This window comes from Apium graveolens, unplaced genomic scaffold, assembly GCF_009905375.1.
Source record: "Apium graveolens cultivar Ventura unplaced genomic scaffold, ASM990537v1 ctg794, whole genome shotgun sequence".
NCBI lineage: Eukaryota > Viridiplantae > Streptophyta > Magnoliopsida > Apiales > Apiaceae > Apium > Apium graveolens.
The window spans coordinates 155,606-179,824 of NW_027420757.1; the positions used below are offsets into that span (position 1 = coordinate 155,606).

At 33.9% G+C, this 24,219-nt stretch overlaps 1 protein-coding gene and 1 long non-coding RNA gene across 2 annotated transcripts; one reads left to right on the forward strand and one right to left on the reverse strand.

Annotated features, from left to right (window-relative positions):
• The first annotated feature begins 6,675 nt into the window (after positions 1-6,675).
• Positions 6,676-8,492, forward strand: LOC141704527 (uncharacterized). The gene is made up of 5 exons (XR_012567997.1): positions 6,676-6,943; positions 7,017-7,265; positions 7,387-7,680; positions 7,761-7,847; positions 7,932-8,492. It is a non-coding gene; the product is annotated as an uncharacterized LOC141704527 (long non-coding RNA).
• A 14,600-nt stretch (positions 8,493-23,092) lies between these two features.
• LOC141704525 (F-box/LRR-repeat protein 25-like) lies at positions 23,093-23,893 on the reverse strand. Its single transcript, XM_074507763.1, has one exon. The coding sequence runs from the start codon at positions 23,891-23,893 to the stop codon at positions 23,093-23,095; it is 801 nt and encodes a 266-aa protein (XP_074363864.1).
• Between the last annotated feature and the right edge of the window lie 326 nt (positions 23,894-24,219).

Consider the following 24,219-nt stretch of genomic DNA (forward strand, 5'->3'; position numbering starts at 1 on the left):
ACGGATGATGTTACCTACTAAGTTTAATGATTTATAATTTTTTTTTTAAAAAATAGATTTTATATCAAATGAGGAAAATTAGAATAACTAGTAAACTGTACTATTATCCCCAATAAAGGTTTGATTTTTTAAAAGAAATAAATTTTGACGATCCAACCATACAGATGTTAAAAGCAATTGATTTTACTAATATTCAAATATTTTTTGAATTTTACAGACGTATTTTGTGAAATCGTATAACAATCAAACTAATTATATATTATACTTCTTTTAGAAAATATTTGAAATGAACAATTACTTTTTTAAATAATAAAGTATTATAAAAAATTGTGAAATATAATATATTAAACTAAATATCTTTACAAAAAAGCAAACAAGCTGTTATAAAATTAATTAATACATTTTTACAAAATTGATAAATACATTATTAATTTTTATCATGGTTAGAAAAATCGGAAATCGGACTAAATCGGTTGACCTATCGATTTACGATTTATCAGAATGAGGATTTTTCGGAAGGTTAAATCAGAATTAAACCAGTAATATTTTATTATTATTTTTAAAGTATATGTATTAAATATATATTATAATTGTAGTTGGGTTGGGCGTTAAACATGGTTCCAGGTGGACTTTGTATGTGTATAGGCTTCTAGCCCATACCTTATTTAAACACATGATGTACAACATTATTGGGCTGGGCCTTGAGTTCTGGACTGCATTTTAAACAATTATGTTTAGGTTGTATCGTTAACTCTTCCTTCCATCTACTCCCTCCGCCACTACTTCTTATCTTTTCTCATCCCTCTCCCTTTCTCTAATTCGCGTCGTTTTCCTCCTACCTTTATCTCTCTCTTCTCTTATATTCTTATTTCTTACTTATTTTTTCATAAAAAATGAAGTTCTGGTTAATTCTTTAGTATGGGTAACAAATCTCTAATTACACGGGGTTTTGATTTAACTTTGTACTTTTGATTTATGTAAATTAGAGTTTACTAATTTAGGTTTATTTGATTTTAAGCTTTTGGGTTAGTATGTTTCATCTCTTTAGTCATGTGGGTTTTGGATTATTATACGCTTCAAGTTGTTTACCCTTAAAGATATGTTCAGGTAGTATTGTTGAATATTTTTTATATGATGAAACTAAGAATCACAGTTTTGGTGTAATGTTTTTTACTTTGTATTTATATGGTATTTGTTGGTCATCATCATTGTTTTCTGCTTTTTAAAATTACTTGGTAAATATTGGCGAACCACTCGTCTTTGTTGAGTTCACTAACTATCATAGCTTATGGATAGCTCATAGAAACTGTAAGTATTTCAGGGGCTCATAGAAAGGGCATAAATTGTCAGTATCTTTTTTGTACTATTAAGGACCTTGTCATGCCTGACCTGCATACTTTTCATGTAACAAGTATCTGCAAGGGTCATTCTTGGAATATGTTGTAATGCCACTCACTGATTTAGGGTCTAATTTGAGCTTGTTTGATATATTTATACTATTTACTAACAGGGGAATAACATCTTAAAGTTTCATTTAAGTGTGTCTTAAAAGTATTGACAGCTACTCACCTGATGCATTTTAATGTTTTGCAGGGAAATGCTATATATATTATGCTACATATATTATGTTATTTTTAAAAAAGATTTTATGTACTTTTCGTCTTTTTAAGTTAGAATTGGGTGTTTGTGCCTTATTTATACTAGTTTTATATGTTTAGAGCTTGTTAAATGCTTGTTAGGGTTGGTTTTGTAAGATTGTTGGATGCCACTTATGGAAGGTATTATGTAAAAAAAGGTGTTGCAAATCAATGAAATTATTGTTGCATATAGCGAAAAATGGTGTTGTATATTATAAATTTAGTGTTACAATAGATGGTGGGCCCACAGCTGACGTGGAAGGGTGGGACCCATGCTAACGTGTCATGGAAACGTGGCATGCTGATGTGGTTATGTGGACCCCCTGCTACTGACATGACATCTGATGTGTCACTTGCCACGTTGAACACAGTGTAATATCCCGTCATGCCTTATGCAACACTAACTGTTATTGGCAATATTTGCCTCTACTGCTGCAAAATCAGCATAATACAATACTTACAGGTGTTGCACAAAGTGTTGCATTAGGGGTCTACGGCCACGTCCACATTGGAAACCCCTCCCTGGTGTTGCCTATTACCTTATGCAACACCATTTAGGCCTTATGCAACTGTATAGTAGGGGTTGCCTATGTGCACTTATGGCGTTGTGCATGCAAACTAAATGGTGTTGAGAACGGTGAGAACGATGCAGAGGAGGAGGCTTCTCAGTGAAATGTTGATCGATAAGACACAGCTCGGTGGAAGGCTCCTCGGTAGGAGGCTGCTCAGTACGAGGTTCGGGAGTAGGAGTCAAGCCAAGATCAAAAGGGGGAAAATATGAATACCTATCCAGAATCTCAGGATCGTGATGGCCGTGACTACATGGTCCCGACATATGAACAAAAATGGTATCAGTGGGTCGTCCAATAGAAGCACGTATAGAAGGATCCCGATCATCCCCAAGGTCTGTAGCCATATGATCAGTACGAGCATGAGTAGATGACTCGGGCACATCATGAGAATTAATATGTAATGGTAGATAATCAGCTCCAAGGTCTGTAGCAATAGGATCATCCTTAACCTGAACTCTAGCTCGTCTACCATGATGAGCTCGTGGACTAGAACGTCTACCATGACGGGACGGTTGCTGCTTCACCTCTAACTTTCTAGCTCAATGAACTTCCACATGCATCTCATCAAAATTATGTAAGGTGTAGTCTCTAATAAAATCACAACACTGGTCAATAAAATGAGACACATCAGGAAGAACATCCCGTGTCTGCTGAAATATCTCCCTAAACATAAGTCCCTGAAAAACGAAAAAAAGAAGGGACCCACATGTTACAAGATTCATGTACAAAATAAAGCAACTAATAAAACATTTAAACTAAAACTACGCAAGCAGGATAACCTATACAATAGATTGATTTAACAAGAAGAAAACTTTACATTGCGATAATTAATTACACCAAGACAAGATATGTATCTAACAGTCCTCTATAAATACCAAGGATGGTACTCTGGCACTCCACTCTCAGGAACAATCGAGTGTCCTACAAATGTATGATCCAACCGACGCACCCATATAGCTGAACTAGATGCATGTTTCGGAATCCATTTGTTCTTGTCATTGCCCCTCAAATTTGTAATATGCTATGCATCCGAGTAGACAAGATCAACATGAGTAGTCTGCATGAGCCCAAACTGTCTAGCAACTCTATCAGGGCAATGAAGATCCACAACGAAGATGCATATCAAAGGCTCGTACTATCGCCAAATACGCTCACCAGATAAGCAATAAGCTGGAAGATCAACAATGACATCAAGAGGGTAAGGCTCCCATATGAACTGCGATGGTCCAAGCCCATCCAAGTGTATCCAAGTAAAAGGGAGGATATGAACACCCGTAGTAGTGTAGGAATGACCATGAAGCACCTAGAATCACATTACAGTAAACATTCAGTTCAAGATTTAAATTAAATTTCTGTTCCTGGGGTTTAGGGATGAAATTCTTTTAGTCGCTTCTAAAACCCAATATAGGGATCAATGAACCCTAAAATATTTAAAAGTGCTAAATTAAAATTTTACACGGAAATAAATTTCGGTTCCTAGTGTTTAGACTCCATGGTATAGGGCCTAAAGGCTCCAAACCACGAACCCTAAACCCTAACACGTTCCGTATTATATGAAATTCTTTTAATCGATTCTAAAACCCAATTTGGGGACTAAAGAACCCTAAAACATTAAAAAAATGCTAAACTAAAATCCTACAAGAAAATAAAGTCCGCTTCCTAGGGTTTAGGGACTAACAACCCTAGACTTTAGATGGAATTAGGGTAAGCTCCATGGTTTAGGGCCTTTAGAGCCTAAAGGCTCTAAACTATAAACCCTAAATCCTAACACTTTACTAATTCAACACTAACACTTTACTTATTATATCATATTGCTTCTAAAATCCAATTTGGGGATTAATGAATACTAAAATATTAAAAAATGCTAAATTACCCGAGTCCATGTGGAGCTGTACGTTGCCCTCCCAGAAACGAGCATCAAATAAAGGGACCTGGGTGCGAGTGGAACAAGAGTGAGAAATCTCTCCCATGCCCATAACTGCAACAATATAAGTTAAAAAGCTACCTCATCAACTTCCTTCCTGGTTGCCTTGCATAACTCCCTATACAAATATGCAAGAACTGCAGCGACTAGCAGGTAGCAACAGTGCCAGAGTCTATATTTTGATGTTCTTTTATGCATTTTTGAAATATTTTATGGCTGCTGATATATGTAGATGTTGCTTGTTTCAGACAGTAGCGACTAGCAGGTAGCAACAGTGCCGGAGTCTACACTTGGCTCCTTTTGGTATACTGAATTATCTTTTGTTAATTTGTTCCTTTTAGTTTCTACTCAATGTCCTAGACTGTGACTCTGCTAGTACATGATCTGTAATTTTATTTTTTGTTCATAAAAATCTGCTAGTATGATCTGTTCGGCATGATAATTTGTGGTAAATGCAATGAACTTTCTTTCTTTTTGTTGATAAAGAAAATATATTAAAACTCAAAGTAACAACATACAAAATCGCAATATGACTAAGAAATACAGAAATCGAAACTGAAAGAGTGTAAGATTATGTTTGGACCATCCTCTAAGGTTTAAGGTTTTAGAGCTACATATTACTTACATGATATCGGGGGATGGAGTGCACAGAATTATGGAACAACCACATTTTCTATCGTTTGGCTCTTTCCAGAGAAAACAAATCAAAGTTGCAATGCAATGAACTTAAATACAATTTGCTGCCGTAAACATAATGTGTCATATGAATCATGACTAGATCCAGAGTTATTATTGCCTCACTAAATCAAGTGATGAAGCTCTCTATTTTCTTTTAATATCGTAGAATGCATTTAATTATTTGTGGATAAATGTGTAAACAATTGCAACTGTTCATATTTGAATATTATTAATTTGGATTATAAATCTTCTGTTATCAGGTGCAAGTCCCATGGATACATTCAAATTTCAAGGAGACTTTTTCGAAGATAAAATGAGGAGTTGAAATTTATTGCAATTCTTACTTCAATTAACTGTAGTTTGTTATGTATTCAAGTATTTCGAATAGTTTGTAAACTTCGTACTATTGTCTTCTATCTTATTTGTACGGTAATATGGTACTTTACATTTGTGACCTTTCAAATTAAGGTGTTCTAGTTTATTCTTTATTCCTTCATTCTAAATTTCTGATTGTGTTAGATTATTTCGGGTAATTTTATGTGGCCTGTGACATGAGGCACGAGTCTCCTGAATTCCGGTCAAATATGTCGATTTTTATAATGCTTATACCCATCCGATTGGGCTGAGGTTAAAATTCTTTAACTTATTGGTCATCATGCCGAAAAGTTTTCCTCCACTACACCATAGGTTGCCTATAGCAATGCTCATTTCAAAATTTGACCATAAATTGTTGCTATTTGTTAAGTAGTTTTGACAAATGTATATCTAATGTAATGTATTTTAAAATTGTTACAAAAGAGTACATTTTTGGCAAAAACATTTACACTTTTCAACGAATTTGAACACCCATTGCATAGCAATTCATGTTTTGGGCATAAAATTTTCCCGGGTCCTTGAAAATAAGCGGTCTTTCCTATTAATTTTTTCCGGGCTTTCCAGAAACAGGAGCCTAAATGTACAATTACTAAAAATAATTCTATTACATAATTTGTCTAAGTTAAAACACACGTGACTCAATTTACACTCACAGCCACACAAATATACTGACTTCGTAAACTCACAAGCTTGGAGATTCAGAGGCGATAAAGGTGATTCACGAGCTTTCCTTGGAGGCTCAAAGATTGAATCTCGAGAAATAGTGAAGCTTGGAGACTGAACCTAGAAAAATAGTGATGCTAGGAGATTGAAGCTCAAGGTCGGAGTTGGAGAGTGAAGCTCGAAGAAAACTCAACATCGTACATTAATCAAGCTCAAAGGTAAGAACTGAACTTTAAAATTAGGGCTTTGATTGTGAGGTTGTTGATGCTTTTAAATTGGGCATTTTAAAATTAGGGCTTCGATTGTGATGTTGTTACAACTTTTAAAATGGGGATTTTAAAATTAGGGTTTCGATTATGATTTTCTCCAAGATTTAGAAATTATGTTGAAAATATGACTGTGCTCTATTAAATTAGGGTGCAACTTGTATGATTATGTTTGTAAGAATCAACTTTGATTGTGTTTTTTTTAATTTGGTTGCTCTACTTTTATTTGGTATTTTTAAATTTTTATGCTCTGTTCTTGTTTATTTTGTGCATATGTTTGTGTTGATATAGTTAATGACTTTAGAATGTACAAAGTGCTTATATGTTTCGTTTTCAGTAATATCATAAGATTACTTCTCTTTTGTGTTTTTGACTTTTTTTTATTTTGTTGCGTAAAAGGAGAGTTGAGAAGGACAAGAATGTCACGTTCAGACGAACGATGCGTTCATCAGTTAATAATGCTCAAAAGGTACATCTCTAAATTATTGAACTTCAAGATTTTTTCCCTGATTTCTGGATTGTAGTTTGATGTTATCTATTTTTTGTATTTTTGCAAGCCTACTGATGGGGAGAAATCACCACCTACGTCCTTAGAACCAGTTGGCCTCCATCCATCCCCTCGACTACCTCCACCCCCTCCACTACCTGTTGATCTCACCAAGATAGAAAGGGTTCCTAACAACCAAGGAATTGGAACTATGGATGCATACTTGGAAACGCAAAAACAGAAAAGGGAAATGCAAAACACAAATGGGAAACAGGCTGTGACTACTAATTTGGAGGCTCATCATCAGACCTTTGCACCCCTGACGGAGATATTGTAGACAGGTAACTTATTGTCATTTTAAGTAATGGTTTCACTAAAGATGAATCCACTAATTTGTGTCTAATTTCATATAAGGGAACTAGTACTAAAAATCAAAGTTGTAGAGGACCTACAAAGATGAATCATGTCTTCGTACGAAAGCTCGAAGATACGCCAATTATCTGCTTAAATTCTGAATTCCAGCCTTACTCGAAGAAAGATAAAGTAGTTAATGAATTGAGCAGTTTCTTGGGGACGATAGCAACACTATACATTCCACTGGATTTTGTTAATTGGTCTAGAGTTCCAAAGGAAGAAAAATATGGCTGGTGGGAATAAGTGAAGGTAGAAAGCACTATTTTTGTTTTCTATTGCCTTATTAAATTTTCACTATATTTTTAAATTAAACTAGTTGTTAGTTGTTTAGTAGTACTTAATTGACATTTTTAATTAATTATTTCACTAGACAAAGTACATTATTCCTGAGGAAAGGAAATATTGGGTATTGAAGACGCTTGATGACAACTGGAGGGTATACAAAAGCCGTGTTAAGTCACGATGCTTTAAGAAGTTTGACAATGACAGGCACCGTATAAAAGCAAACATGCAAACATTTCATTGAAATAGTTCATGGTAATGCTCAAGTACTGGAGTGACGAAGCTGTACAAGAAAAGCTGAAAAAATGTAGCAAATCAGAAAAAATTTACTGATACTCACACTGCTGGTCGTACCAGTTTTGCCCAGATTCGTAGTAAAATGGTACGTTAAGCCATGATCTATTTTTGGCATATTTTATTTCATTTATGTACGAATACTCATTCTAGGTTCTTTTATCGTAGAAAATTGCTAACTTGGATGGTGAATCTAAAAAAATTGCTGTGAAGCGTCGAATGTATTAAAAAACTCGGAAGGGTCATACAAACAGGGTAAAAATTGTTTATACATATTTGCCAATTGTGTTATTGTAATTATTTAGTAATGAATTGGCATATATTTGCAAGCAAACCCAGATGAGGAATTAGCCGATGATGATAATGAAGAGACGATAGAGCTTGATTTTGAAGCTTATGGACCAAACTGACTATTGGGAAGAAGTGACAGAACAAGTAAATCAAACAAAAAGTTGCCAAAAACTAGTCACACGGATTCTGTAGATCTGGAAAAGCTGAGGGAAGAAATTGTTGCTAAAATGGATGACCAGTTGAATAAGAAGCTCAGGAAGATTTTGGGGAGATTGGAATAGATGAATCCTGATATGAATGTCAATATCGACGAATTGTGTGTCGAAAGTTCGGTTGAGGTTGATGGATTAGATGACGATGAGGAAAATAGAGATGATGATGATGGCGACGTGGATGGTGGAGATGAGATCGATGAAGATGGTGATGAGGTCGATTCAGATGATGGAGATGAATCTTCCTAGCTAGCTACTTGATCCTCTATTATGTCTGATTTAAACTTAGTAATTTTTATTATCTAGCTCCGTCTAGCTAGACTAAGTCTTTGGTTTAAATTATGCCTTAGACTTTAATGGTTAATTTATATATGCGACTTAGATTGGCATACTTATATTGGGAATGCGTTGTAAAACTACATTCTAACGGTCATGGTACCTATTTTGGATTATTGGATCTTGATGATTGGGTTGTGACTTGATGAATTTATCTAATTCAAATTTGTGGATTATTTGCTTGGATAACTATTTTTATAGCAAGAACCTGCTCATTTTTTTTAAAAAAATATTGTTGCCATTTCATAGAATTATGTTGCTAAAAAGGCATAAAAATATTGCAATAGGGGTCAAAATCATTTTAATATGGGTCAATATTATTGCAATGTCTTGGTTAAAATTATTTCCATTGGTATAATATTATTGCCTTAAAGTCATTAAAAAGTAACGAATTTAAGCTACTGCGATACTATTTAGGCGTTGTTGTAGACAAATATTTGTTGTTATTTCCTTTTATTGCAATAAATTATTTTTGTTGCTACATGGTGCTATATTCGTTGCTAAATCGACCAATTGCAATGCATACAGGTGCAACACCCAATTTTTGCATATTTGTTGCCATAGACTCTATTGCAACATATATAGCACATAAGGCATGTTATCTCGGCGTTGCTATACGCAATCTATGGTATAGTGCTCCATCACGTGTTAAAGACCATTTACTTAAAGGTTTATCCTCAAACCATTCCTCCGTCCTACGCTCCTCAATCAATAATTATTCCCATATAAAATCAAATTTCTTCTCTTGTACATGAGAAGCCAACTCAACTAACCTATTTTTCAATCCCTTTCTCCTATGCGCACTAGCAAAATTTGTAGCCAAGTGTCTAAAGTAGAATCTATGATGGTCAAGGGGCTCGCACCATCCTTTCTGTGGAATAACTGCTATACTCCCATCATGTCTATCAGAGATGACACAAATCCCATGTCTCCTACCTGCCACAAACTTCCTCAATTTAATAATTAACCAACACCAACTAGACACGTTTTCGGTTTCGACAATAGAAAATGCTAATGGAACAATATGACTGAAGCCATTCACTACCACAACACTCAATAGTACATCGGGATATGGACAGTAAAGCTGAGTCCCATCTATATGTATGAAAGGCATACTATGCTCAAATCTATCAATGCATGGTCTGAAAGCCCAGAATAGTCTCTTGAATGTCACTTTTGTTCCAAATATAGACATAAAATACTCATTAACTTCAAAACATTACAAAAATATAAAAAAGCATTTAAATAGAATACCTCTAAGTTTCCACGATCTTCCATCTTATCCTCCTTGAAAAGCATTTAAATAGAACATTGCAACACTTCCATTAAAAAAGGGAGGTCTTCATATGATCCTTCCCAAGATCCATGTTCTTGATCCATTTCTAGCTTTTTGGCATCTCTAATCTTCTCTCTTCCCGATTGGTAATCAAAAATACTTTTTACCGTCGCCATTAACGCATTTCCTTAACCTTGGCATCGACTATGATTTGATCCTTAGATAGTTCAAGAATATCACGAGATGTTAAATTAGGGTTGTCTTTGATAACGGTGGTGCACAAACATGTGTATGGTCCTGAAGTTTCTATAATTTGCAATTTCCCAAGTGATTTTCATAACCTAACATTTAAACTTCATTCACAACCCCTATCCTTATTTTTACAAACCACATTCCAATACACCTCACTTCATCTAATCACCTTAATCTCTTGGTGATTTCGGTTATAAAAATCTCTAACCGTATGCGTCAACACTTTTTTGAATCAAATATCATCGGCTTCGATGTCTCCTCCCGTGTAATCAAAGCCGACTCAACAACATCATAAACATCCAAACCTCTACTACTAACTGTATCACTGCCAATATACATACTACTAGTAGTTTGAAAATCAGAACCCCTACTACCGCTCATCTCGAAAACTTTCGAACTAGTTTTCACAACTCTCGAACTTGTTTCAATCAATGGACAAGTTCAAATTTGTTGTGAATATATTTCAACAAAGGAATGAGGTCCATTCGAAAAAATAATTCCAAATATCATCTCAACATCACCATCATCATCAACCGGAATAATACCAAATTTTATATTGTTGAAATAATACAAATTTTATATTGTTAAAATCATACAAACTCCTATCAGTTTTTAATTTCAAAAATAATACATCACGCAAATTATTAGAATTCATACTAAATCGAGTCTTACTTGCTGAGAAACCGGTTTATCATATATGTAACCCTCTAATTGAGTTTGTCGTATATTACCATCCGTTTAAATCCACACAATCACAGTAACTTATTGCGCACCTGACCCCGAATCTGAAGCCGTTGCGTATCAATTAAAGCTTTAATAAATATTAATATAGAAAATTTGCTTGATATTGGGGGTTTTAGGTTTTTAACGATAGTGTTTGTACTAGAGAAGCAGAAGCTGTAAGAGAAGCAGAAAGCGGAAGCTGGGCTGGGCATGTGTACGAGTATAAGAAAAGCCTAAAATGCTATTTGGTCTACCATTTAGGTTAAAACACCAAATAAATTACTGTTTTAATCTTTTTTATATATATATAAAACCTAAATACAAGTAAAACGGTGAACACAAAAGCGTTAAACTTTAAACGCCGATTTAAAATCCGTTTTGAAATAGATTAAAATTATTACACGAAATACCAGTTAAACGGAACACGAAATAACGTTAAAGGCTTAGACACTACATAATATTTCATTTTAATTTTATAATAAAATTAAAAAAAACACGGAACAAAACAACGTCTAGCCCCTAAACGCTAGACGAAGTCTTGTTTTCTTCCAATACGTTGTTTTATATCACGTTTTTGGTTAATTTATTTTAATCCTCTAACCCTTGTTTTGCACAGTGAAGCCTGTTAAAATGTAAATGTACAAAAACTGTTTTAAAACAAGTAAATAGCTCGGGGAACTAACACAACTCTCAGCACTGAGTAGCACTTAAAACCAATAACAAAAGATTACAAGAAAATGAGCACCAAAGTGTTACTTAAATCAAAGTCTACGTACACGAATTATTACATGAAACTTCAAGTTCTTGAGACAAGAAAGTCGTGAGTAGTAACTTGCTTAATATAAAACAAACACTCTACTATGCATTAAGATCTAGTTTAACATCTAGAACAAACTTTTTTTCCGCTGATAGCCTTTCTGTATTCAGGATTGAGGAATGTAAAACGCACTTGATTCTCCTATTTAGCCCTTAGACCTGCCAAAAAGTGAAAATGTGCATTCATTTCAATTTCATCAACTCTGAATGTATAGTTCTTCAATGAAGATCACAAAGCTAATAGTAAAGACGCATATATGAAATGCACAACTCAGAAGTATGATTAGAATCATAATTCATAATTCATCCAAATGTTTAGGATACTTATTTTCGTTAAACAATGGTTAATGTTGCGAAAAATTAAAATAAATATTTCTTCGTGCATTTCTATAATAGTAAAATTATAGAATGGCTGATTGAGAGAGAATAAAAAAGAAAAAGGAATGAAGCTGAATATGAGGAAAGAAAGAGAAGGTATGATGAAGAACTTGAAATGTTTATAAAAAGGTCTGAAGGAGCAGAATATCCAAAGATGGGAAGTTTCTCAATATCAAAGTTGGCCAATTCTCAAGGTTTAGAATTGATTTACTGAATAGTGGTTATCCAAGGGATGTCAGCTTTAAAGTAGTAGAAGGTTACAGTGGAACCCCAATTATAGAAGAGCTAGAGATTCTTGTTCAGTTAAGGGATATTCTTAAAGAAGAAACAATCTTTACCTGACCTTTGTAACTACTTAAATCTTTTAAATCTTCTATTGTATAAAAGTTGTAATTGTGTCAATTTTCATGTATTTACTTTACTTTCAATTTTAGCTTGGGATTAGTTTTGTTAACATGCACGAATTTGTGTTAAAAAATCTTTTCATAAATTGGGGTGATTGTTGTGCAAGACATGCTTGTACCTCAACAAGACTAAGTCATATTGACAACCCTAAGTAAGTTGTATTGTTAGCTTAGTTTGTATTTGTACTTGTAACATTTTAAAGTCTGTAAAATGCAAAGGAGCAGACTGAAGTCTTTTTCCTTAAACAGTATCAAGCCTAAGGATTCTATCTGGAAGAAGATCAAGAAGATCATGTCTCAGAAGAATTTTGAAGAAGTTTGGAGTCGAATAAATCTGTTTGAATAAAAATACACTAAGTCAAGATCTCTAAGTCACAGATTTAGGGTTATAGAGAAGTCACTCGAGAACTCCAAATGACTTATCGAGAAGTCAGGAAAGCTACTAGAGAACTCAGAGTGATATCGACAAGTCAATTGAAGACATGAAGTTGGAGATATCGACAAGTCATTTCTTCACTAGAGAACTCAGAGTTATCGACAAGTCTACATACATTATAGAACTCTGAATTATCGATAAGTCAAAGTCTACTAGAGAACTCAGAGATATCGATAAGTCAAAATTCACTAGAGAAGTCTAAGTTGTCGACAAGTCAAAGTGAAGACATGAAGCTGAGAGACCTCGACAAGCCAAAGTCTCTTATAGAGAACTCAGAGACCTCTATAAGTCAAATTCACTATAAAGTATTAGAGATCTTGATAAGTGATTATACTTATCGAGATGTCAAGATCTCTATATGCATAACTGGAGATCTCGAGGTAAATTCTCAAAGTACAAAATGCAGACCAGTTCAATATCCAAGATGTACAATCAACAAACAATCCAACCAGCTGGATTGACAAGTCTACAAAAAGCAACTTGAAGTATACGCAAGATCAATGGCGAAGATTATCTAATAAAGGAAGATCAAAGTAAACACATGATGCTAAAGATATGTTAAACCAGAAATAGAAGATTCACTTTTCCTAAAATGGAAATGACAAGTCACAGTTTACTAAAGGTTAATAGCATATCTTATTGTACACTGTGTAAACCAGCAGTTAACTGAATTATAAAGTTAACACTGGTCCTTTGTTAGAAGTAACAATTTAGATAGAAAAATCTTGTAACACTCTCAAGTAGAAGCCAAACTCTTTATCAACAAAGAGTCTAGAAATTTTGTAGAAAAATATTCTTGATCTTAATATAAAATTAAGTGAGTTTTGAAAGATTTGTATTCTTTATTATTACATGCTTATATTCTGCATTAACACATTTCTCTACAAGATTTAATTTACTTTGTTCAACCATAAAAATTCAAAAAAAGCACAAAAATACCTAAAACACATTCAACCCCTCTGTGTGTTATTCCTTTCCTAACAGTTAGCCATAAACCCGACTGGAAATAAAGTGCATGGATTGCAATAGTGTTTTATTTCAACATCTGGTGACAAGTATCGTCGTGAGCACTTACAAGTTACAAGATGGTTAGATTGAAACAGTATGGAGTAAAAGTAATTCCCTTTAATTGGACAAAAAGAATTACAGAAGTTTAATTATGAGAAAGAGTCATTGCATTGACTTCATAATATCTACACATGTATATTTGAATAAAAATGGTAAAGTACTCTAGGCGTCTAGATTAGTGTTGGGAAGAAAGCGCCGTACTTAAGGGCGCCTTAAGTGAGTATTCCAGGCGGTGATTACCGAAAATGAGTATTTTGGGGATATAATTCTCTTTTTCTAGGTAATTTGGGTATTATTTCTTTTTAAAATTTAACAGTAGTATCATAATTTATTAGTTTTTTAAATTTTTTAGGGTTCAATAATTCTCTTTCGATTTTTTAAAAAATATTAAAAAGTTGAATTAAAGACACATATAATTTAACAACTTTTAACATTTTGGGTTTCATCAATCCCCTTTTGGATTTAAAAATATTAAAAAAAATTAATAAAAATTACAGTGATTTAGGGTTCCCTAGCGTAAACCCTAAATTAATCTATGAACCCTTGAAACCAAAAATGTAAATTTTGAATTAAACTTCTTTAAATTTTAAGCATATAACTTAATTTAATATTTTAAATATTTCAGGGTTCACTAATTTCTTTTTGGGTTTAAGAAATAATTTAAAATATTTTTTTTTATTATTTTAGGGTTTAACAAAAAAATTGGGTTAGAAAATACTAGATATAATAGTGTTTTGGGATCAAAACCCTTGTGTTTTGGTGCCAAAACACTATATCATATAATATCTTGGAGATTAAAAATTTTAAGAAACAAACTCAAAGCACACAACATTACATGATGTGGTGTGTGACTTAAAATTTTCAGAAAAAAAGATATTCAACGTTACATCAAGTAGCGTTTTGGGTTATTTTTTAAATATTACACCATATACCGTTATGAAATAATATTTTAAGTCTTATTTTAAAAAAAATGATATTTTGAATCATTTTTTACACCAAAATGACATCCAAGGCAACACCCCTTAAATAATACACCAAAAGAAGTTCAATAATAAGAGACAAAAACAAAAGCATATAAAACGTTAAATGAAGTAGCTTGATGGCAGACAAAACAAAATGCTATATCGTGTATGAAAGTGGTACCAATAGGTGCTAAAAGGATGTCAAATTGGGTGTTTATAATGTTAACATGTTAAATGTACCAATACATGGTGACAGGTGAGTCTTATAAGGTGCAAAATTACTCTAATATGGTGTAAAGTGACTTACATGGTTGATTAGAGCCAAAATGTGGACCAAAATTGACTTGAATGAAAGTGATACCAAGAGGTGGTTAAAGGATGTCAAATTGGATGTTTATGATGTTAACATGTTAATTGTACCAATGTATTATTGAAAGTGACTCTTATACGGTTCAAAATCATTCTAATATGGTGTAAAGTGACTTACATGATTGATTATAGTCAAAATGTTGATCAAAATTGACTCGTATAAAAGTGGTATCAATAGGTGGTAAAAGGATGTCAAATTGCATGTTTATGATGTTAACATGTTTATAAGGAAACACGAAAACGGTATGATAATAAGCATAAATTGTTGGTCACCTCGATCTGATTCTTCCAGGTGTGTATCAATCGGTTCACACTAAATAAGGTTAATTCAAATAATTTGAACTGTAATGCATTCTAGATACTGATAAATTAAATTTGATTACACTGGAGTCAAGCATTAGAATTGCAGAATACAATTTAGCAAGTTGACATGGCTTCAACAATTGATTTACAAGAAGAGATGGTATTGGTGCAAACCATAAGGCTTAAAAGGTCATTAAGCCCTTAAAATAAAAAAAATGTTGAACTACCTCCGTCTAACCTAGCACATAGAAGATATGACATTGGTTTTTTGTTACAAAAACATAAGTTGAAAGATTTGGCATTTTTAACTTTACAAGAGATTAGACAAAAATACATTGTATTATCAAGATGGATATGGATTGATTAAATACCTGTGGCAATTCTTTGACGATGGTAGCTTTAGGAGAGCCACCAAATAAATAACTTCTCAGAGCACTAGATATACTTGATTCTTTGAATCCCCTCGGTAACTTCACATACTATAACTTACAGAATGGAGAAGGCAAACTTACAAGAAGGTTGGAAATGTCATTGAGTGCCTACAACCACAAAAATAAAAAAGAGAAGATCGAATATAAAATGGCACAAGCAAAAAAAAATAGAGATCCATGAAAAATTACCTGCAAGTTGAATTTTATTAACGTATAATCTAGATTGTCAGAAACTAATTTAACCAAGGCCGCAAGTTACATAATTTAATATCCATTTTGTATACCATATTAAGAAATAACAGAAATCAACCTACGCATTATGATGATGCGTAGTCAGCAGCATATGCACATGGTATGCCTGCGTATTTACCGACTGCGCATTTATTAGATTCGAGTTTTTTGAAAAAAATCAAAAAAATAATAAGATAATCAAGCCTATACGCATTGTTGAAATACGTAGGAACCTTCGCATTCTCCGGATGCGCATACAACTGGTTATTTTACTCGGTTAATAGTAATCACACACCAAATTAAGAAATAAGAGAAATCAACCTATGCATTATGATGATGCGTATTCAGCAGCATATGCACATGGTATGCCTGCGTATTTACCGACTGCGCATTCATTAGATGCGAGTTCTTTGAAAAAAAATCAAAAAAATAATAAGATAATCAAGCCTATACGCATTGTTAAAATATGTAGGAACCTTCGCATTCTCCGGATGCACATACAACTGGGGTTTTAAGATTTCATTCCCGACCTATATTAAAAAAGATCTGATTCTTAAAGGGGTGTGTTAAGAAGGCACAAATATTTTCCTAATTCACCCTTAAAAATTATAAAATTTATTATTAACTTCTACATAAATATACTAATTTATGTATAAATTTCAATAAGATATTTTACAATTATTTTACAATTTATGTTTTATTAATATTCCAATTTCATAATTATAATGCTGATTGAGAAATATATAAAAAGCAAAACAAGAAGAAGAAAGATTCTGGAGATCTAATGACAAATTACCATTAAGTTCCATTTTTAAACATATAATATCCATCCTCAGAAACTAACTTAATAACCAAGGCCTCAAAAAATCGGTTCAAAATCGGGATTAGGCGGTCAAAAATCGGTCCTAGACGGTCTAGGCGGAAAAAATTAAAAAATTTATTCTTTTACATTTTTATAAATTTAATTCATTAATTTCATAATTTCACACAATATCATGTCAAAATCTAATATAAAGTATTGATAAAAAGTAACAAGAAATCTAATATATTAATTTTTTAACTAAAAATATAAAAATAACATATTATAATTAATTTAAAAGTATGAATTAAAATATAGTTAATATTGTAAACTCAATAATTAATACATAACGCATGTCAAACGTGTAGATATTATTTTATACCATTCTAATTTATTTTTTCAAACATATATCTTACATATTGATCAATATATAATTATAAAAATTAAAAATAATATTATATTCTTCCTATTAATGTTCCGATTAATCGGTCCGCTTAATCTCCGACTTGCCGATTAATCCCTCGAAGGTACCCTCACCGCCCTGGCACGCCTAGCGATTTCTGGAACACTGTCAGAAACTAACTTAACCAAGGCCTCAAGTTACACAATTTTATAGCAGTACTATCTTCAGTAAGAGAAGGATGTAAAGGTATTGCTAATATTTTCAAGAGAAAAGATAAATCACGTTACCTCAATAATCTTCGAGTCAAAAGTGAGGTTCTTAGCATTACAAAGTCCTGAAAGCATATATGCTAGCCACTGATGATATTGTTTCCTATCTGCTAATTTTGCTGATTCCACGCCCTGAAACCAGCCATTCAACCTTAAATTTATATTTTCCAACTCAGGAACTCCTATTATGGCTGCAAAGATACCAAAAGAAGTGAAGTTGCAGAGTTTTGGTGCGGAAACCGCAATGTTTTTCCAACCAAAATCATAGTATCTGAATATGGTTCTGATAGTGAGGTTCAACAATTGAGGAGGACAAGATATGGAATAATATTTCTGATTTAATGTTAGATAGAATGTGAGATTTTGTAGATTGATAAGGGCAGAGACGATGTCACTCATATTCATATTTATGGAGCATAAGGAGGCTGCATCACCTGATCAGACAACTGGCATTACTAATAACAGAATTGACAAATAATCAGTTAGTTAGAATGTTACCACTACTTCTCTATATATAGTCATTATGTACCAAAAACTGAAATACAACTTTTACTTTTTATGCTTAAAAATATTTTCAATATATTTTTTTCTCTAAATCATGTCTTTGTTCTCTGCAATTCATCTCTGCATTTTCATTACTTAGCAAAGAAGAAAGCTGAGTTTAATATGGTATCAGAGCTAAACTTCTTCAATGACGATTATTCCGCATCTGCAAATGTATCTACATCTTACAGATTCAGGTGTATTCTAATCAATTAAATCTCTGAAATTGATAGTTTCATCTTACGATTTGCTTCATCATCGATAGTTTCTGTTCCTAAATTTCTCTGAATTGTTGTGTGTTGATGTACAGTTTCATTTACATCAGTTGATTGATAGTTTTAATCTCTAAGTTGAATGATAGATATCTAAATCCCTCTAAATCGATTGATTCAATGGCGTCAAGTAGTATTAATCCATGGACAAGACCTATTGTATCATCTCCCGGTCCAGATCCGTCTAGTGTTCTTTACATTCATCCTTTGGATGCCAATACTTCACAACTTATATCTGTCAAATTTAATGGAACAGGCTATAGTAATTGGAAACGTTCTATCATGCTAAGCCTATCTGCTAAAAATAAGCTTTGTTTTGTTGATGAAACAGTCATGAAACCTAATGTTGGAACTGTTGAGTTCAAAACCCGGGAACGATGCAATGATTTGGTTTGTTCATGGTTATTGAATAGCTAAGATGAATCTATATCTCGCAATGTTATGTTTTTCAAAACAGCTCGAGAGATTTGGCTTGATTTGGAAGAAAGGTTTGGTTATGCATCTATGACACAAATCTACTCTATTGAACAACAACTTGCTGACCTCAGTCAAGGATCTAAGAGTGTTTCAGATTTCTTTACAGAAATTAAAGCTTTGTGGGATGCTATGAATGATATTAGTCCTATACCTTGTTGTACTTGCAATAAATGTACTTGTAATGTGTCACAAAAAGTATTGCAAATGCAACTTGATGCAAAGGTTATTGCAATTTATGATGAAACTTACTGATAAATTTGCTACTGTAAGAGGCAATATCATGATGCAACAACCTTTGCCTAGTCTCTCAAATGCCTTTAGACTGTTTGCTCAAAAAGAAAGGCATCAAGAGTTGTCTACTCCTAGTGCACAAACTGAATCTATGGCTTTTGTTGCTGATAATAAAAGGCATTCTAGGCCAGGAGCATCTTATTCTCAAAGGTCATCTTATACTGCTGGTGGCACTGGTTCAACCGGGAATGGGTCTAATTCTGGATTTAAGAAGGGAAATAATTATTTTTGCACTCACTGCAACATTGCTGGACACAGTGTTGAAAGGTGTTTTAAAGTACATGAATATCCTCCAAACTTCAACAACAATAAGGATAAAAAGTTTGCTGCAGTTTCTCATACTCATTCTGGTGCCGACACATCAAATGCATCTCTATCCTCTTCTGCTAATCCTTCCATTTCTCTGGCTCAGTATGAACAGCTTATGGAGCTTCTTAATAAAAAGACTATTTCTACAGAATCACAGGATTCTACTCATCATGCTATGTTGGCTGGTAAGATCTGTTTGCTAGCTGACAACATCTTTAATACTGAATGGTTGCTTGATAGTGATGCAACTGACCATATTTGTTCAAACTTAAGCATGTTTCTTACCTATAAACCAGTTACTGGTCCCTCTGAATTCATTGTAGTTCCAGATAGAAGGCAGATTCCTATAATGCATACTGGATCTGTCAAAGTACAGGATATGGTTCTGCATAATGTTTTGCATATTCCTTTATTTCAGTACAATCTGTTTTCAGTTCACAAGTTATGTACTGATATGAAATGTTCAGTCACTTTTAATGGCACTGACTGTTTGCTACAGGACCCTTTGCAGAAAATGAATCCAATTCTTCTTGGTAAATATCAAAATGGACTTTACAGGACTTCTTCTACTCAAGATTCAGTTACCAGAACCAGTCTTCTCAGTGTTAAGGAGGATGCTAGCATTTGGCATCTCAGATTGGGTCATGTTCCTTTTCATAGACTCAAATTCATACCAGCTTTATCAAGTCTGAAATCTTCTTGTTCAAACCTTGTTTGTCAAGTGTGTCCTCTAACTAAACAAACTAGATTAGTTTTTCCTCATAGCAGTATTCAGACTAAGTCTCCATTTGAATTGCTACATATTGATGTATGGGGACCCTACAAAGTTAAATCACATAATGGATGTAATCAATTTCTTACTATAGTAGATGATTTCAGTCGGTTTACTTGGGTTCATATGCTCAAATTCAAAACTGATTATGTTCATATTATGGCTGATTTTTTCACTTATGTAGAAACTCAATATAAAACCAAGGTTCAACAGATCAGATCTGATAATGCAGCAGAATTATGTCAAGGATTAATGCATAAATTGTTTCTGAGTAAAGGCATTTTATATCAGACAAGTTGCAGTCACACTCCTCAGTAAAATTGAGTGGTGGAACGGAAGCATAGGCATCTGCTTGAAACTGCAAGGGCGTTGTTCTTCCAGTCTAAACTTCCACAACAATATTGGAATGAGAGTGTGTTGTGTGCTACTTACTTGATTAATAGGCTTCCACTCCAAAGCATTCAAAATGCAACACCCTTCTACAAATTAACTGGTAAAGAACCTTCCCTTGATCATTTAAGAGTTTTTGGTAGTCTATGTTTTGTCTATACAATTGCTGCTTATAGAGGCAAATTTGATCAAAGATCTGCTGCTTGTGTTTTTCTTGTATATTCAGTATCTCAGAAAGGTTACAATGTTTTGAACATTAGTACTCATCAAATTTCTGTTTCTAGGGATGTTGTCTTTCATGAATCTCACTTTCCTTTTCATTCACATGATGCTCCCACTTCTTTTCCAACACACATATATCTTCCATCTGTCACCTCTTCTTTCTTTAATGAATCTTTTGATTCAAGCCCTACTTTTAGTCATTCCACAATGTCACCAACTGATGATTCTGTTATGACACCAAGTTCTGACTCAACCAGTGAATCTGATTCTAGTCATATGGCTTCTTCTGATTCTGACTTACTTGATCTTAGTGTTTCTCCCAACATTACACCTAGTCTTTCTGTTCCAATAAGAAGATCCACTCGTGTTCACAAGCCTCCTGCTTACCTTAGTTCTTATCAATGTAATACTGTTTCCATACCAAAACATTGGTGCAATCTTGTTCAACTTGCATCTCCCCTTTCGTCTTCATCATCTTGTGCCATTGTTGAACCTCGAACTTACAAAGAAGCAGCATTACAACCAATTTGGGTTCAAGCAATGCAGACTGAACTTCAAGTTTTACATACTAATCATATATGGGATTTAGTCCCGCTTCCTCCTCACAAGAAACCTATTGGTTCTAAATGGGTTTTTAAGGTAAAGCTTAAATCTGATGGATCACTTGAGCGTTGCAAGGCTCGTCTGGTAGCTAAGGGTTACAATCAACGTTTTGGTATTGATTATGCTGAAACGTTTTCTCCCGTTGTTAAAATGAGTACTGTTCGCACTCTTCTAGCAGTTGCAGCCTCTAAAAAATGGGTTTTACATCAGTTGGACGTGAATAATGCTTTCCTCCATGGAAATTTAAAGGAAGAGGTATATATGCAAGTTCCAGATGGGGTTCCTAATCCTTGCAATTTTGTGTGTTTGCTTCAAAAATCTTTGTATAGTTTAAAACAGGCCTCCCGGGAGTGGCATGAAAAATTAGTAGAAGAGTTACTTTGTCAAGGTTTTACTCAATCTTGTAATGACTACAGTTTCTTTTTTAAGAAACAACTTGGTTGTATTTGTATTGTTATCGTCTATGTAGACGTTGTGATATTGACTGGGGATGATGCTCAGGCCATTTCTCATCTTAAATCTCGTTTAGATACCCTATTTGGGATTAAGGATCTTGGCCAACTGCATTAATTTTTGGGAACTGAGGTAACTTATTCACCTGATGGTATTGTTCTCTTTCAAAGAAAGTTTTGTACTAAGTTGCTAGCTGAAGCTACACTTGATGTTACTCGTCCTGTTTGTACCCCTTTACCAGTTCATCTCAAATTATCCAATACTGAAGGGATTTTGCTTTCAAATCCTGAGTTGTACAGGTCTCTTGTTGGTAAGCTAAACTATCTCACTAATACTCGGCCAGATCTTTCATATACGGTTCAAACACTAAGTCAATTCATGCATGCTCCTCGAGACACTCATTTGGCTGCTCTTCATCACACTCTGCGTTATTTAGCTGGTACAATTCATCAAGGAATCCTACTAAAAGCTTCAGACCAGCTCCAGTTACAGGCTTTTTCTGATGCTGATTGGGGTTCTTGTCTGGATTCTCGCCGTTCTATCACAGGTTACGTTATGTTGTTAGGAAACTCACCTGTTTTGTGGAAGTCTAAGAAACAACACACTGTTTCTAAATCTTCTGCAGAAGCCGAATATCGTGCAATGGCTTCTGCAGCTGCTGAGGTCACATGGCTTGTCCGTTGGTTGAATGAACTTGGTTTATCTACACCGAAACCTGTGTTGCTTCATTGTGATAATCAATCGGCTTTACACATTGCTAAGAACCCAGTATTTCATGAACGAACCAAGCATATCGAGCTTGATTATCATTTCACCCGTGATAAGGTTTTAGAAGGCCTTCTGCAGCTCAGCTACTTACCGACCAGATCTCAGCTAGATGATGTTCTTACCAAAGTTTCTCCTTCTCCTCAGTTCAATGATTTACTTCACAAGTTGGGCATGTTTACCCTTCCCAACTTGAGGGGGGATATTGAGCATAAGGAGGCTGCATCACCTGATCAGACAGCTGACATTACCAATAACAGAATTCACAGATAGAATTGACAGCTAATCAGTTAGTTAGAATGTTAGCACTACTTCTCTATATATAGTCATTATGTACCAAAAACTGAAATATAACTTTTACTTTTTATGCTAAACATTTTCAATACATTTTTTTCTCTAAATCATGTCTTTGTTCTCTGCAATTCATCTCTACATTTTCATTACTTAGCAAAGAAGACAGCTGAGTTTAATAATATTCTCGGGAAGATATACATCATCCAGTTGTATAGTTGTTAGAGCGGGGAAGTTCCAAACTGTTTTCATGGAAATATTACATTTGAACAGATGGAGGGTTCTAATAGCTGGAGAAGGAAAACGGAAAGAAAAAGATGGATAATCCCAATCATAGAGACAGAGAGTTTTTAGTTCAGGCAAGCACGTAAACCAAGAATCTTTAAGCCACGAATCCAAAAATCTGTGTTTTTCAGAATAACGTGGATGCCACAGATGTAGAGTTGCTAAAATAGGTAAATCCCAATAATCCGATTCGAGTGTACATTCTTCAAGATTTACTCGCAATGTGAGTTTTTCTAAAGACTGAGAGCTGAAAGTGGACAACTTAAAAGGATCATGATCATCTAATAATTCAAGACTCAAGGATTGCAGATTGTGATCAAATGCATACTTAATAAACTTATCAACTAAACCCTTAGAGAAGCCTTTATTGCGAACACAAAACTTCAATTCCAAAACATTGGATTGGTGGTTTCGATGAGACAAAACATGGCGGATAAACTTTGAAACATTTTTAGGTGAAGAGTTTTCATACCGACCGAAATTGAGAAAAGGGAGATTAGTCCATACATGCTCCCATCGTTTCGAGAGACCACTGGATTGAACTGCTTGTTTTACATCTAGAAATGAGTAGATTTTATGAATCAGTTCATCAGGCAATCGGCTTATTCTGTCTTCTTCTCCAATTTCTACCAATGATATTCTCCATTTCTTTTTTGATCGAGACCCCATTTTACAGATCTTTCTGTGACCCTTCACAAGTTATAACGCTTCTGCTTCAAGCGGTGCCACGAAATTTCTTTGCGAGGCCTTCTGTTTCACTGTTCACAAATAGGGCTTTAGTTTCACAAATAGAAATGCTCACTTGCTCGGCCATGTAACCCGGAGTGAACAAATTGTTTAGCGAATCCCTTAAATTCATATTCGTATTCCAATTCATTTAGTTTTTTAAATTAAATTAAATTTGGTATTCGAATTTATTTATTTTTTTCAAATTAATTTTGGGTTTGAATTTCTTGTAATTACTTTTTAATTTTAGATGAATTCAAAATATTTCA

Coding starts and splice junctions, on each gene's coding strand:
- LOC141704525 (XM_074507763.1), bottom strand. CDS start 23,893: ATGGGGTCTCGATCAAAAAAGAAATGGAGAATATCATTGGTAGAAATT.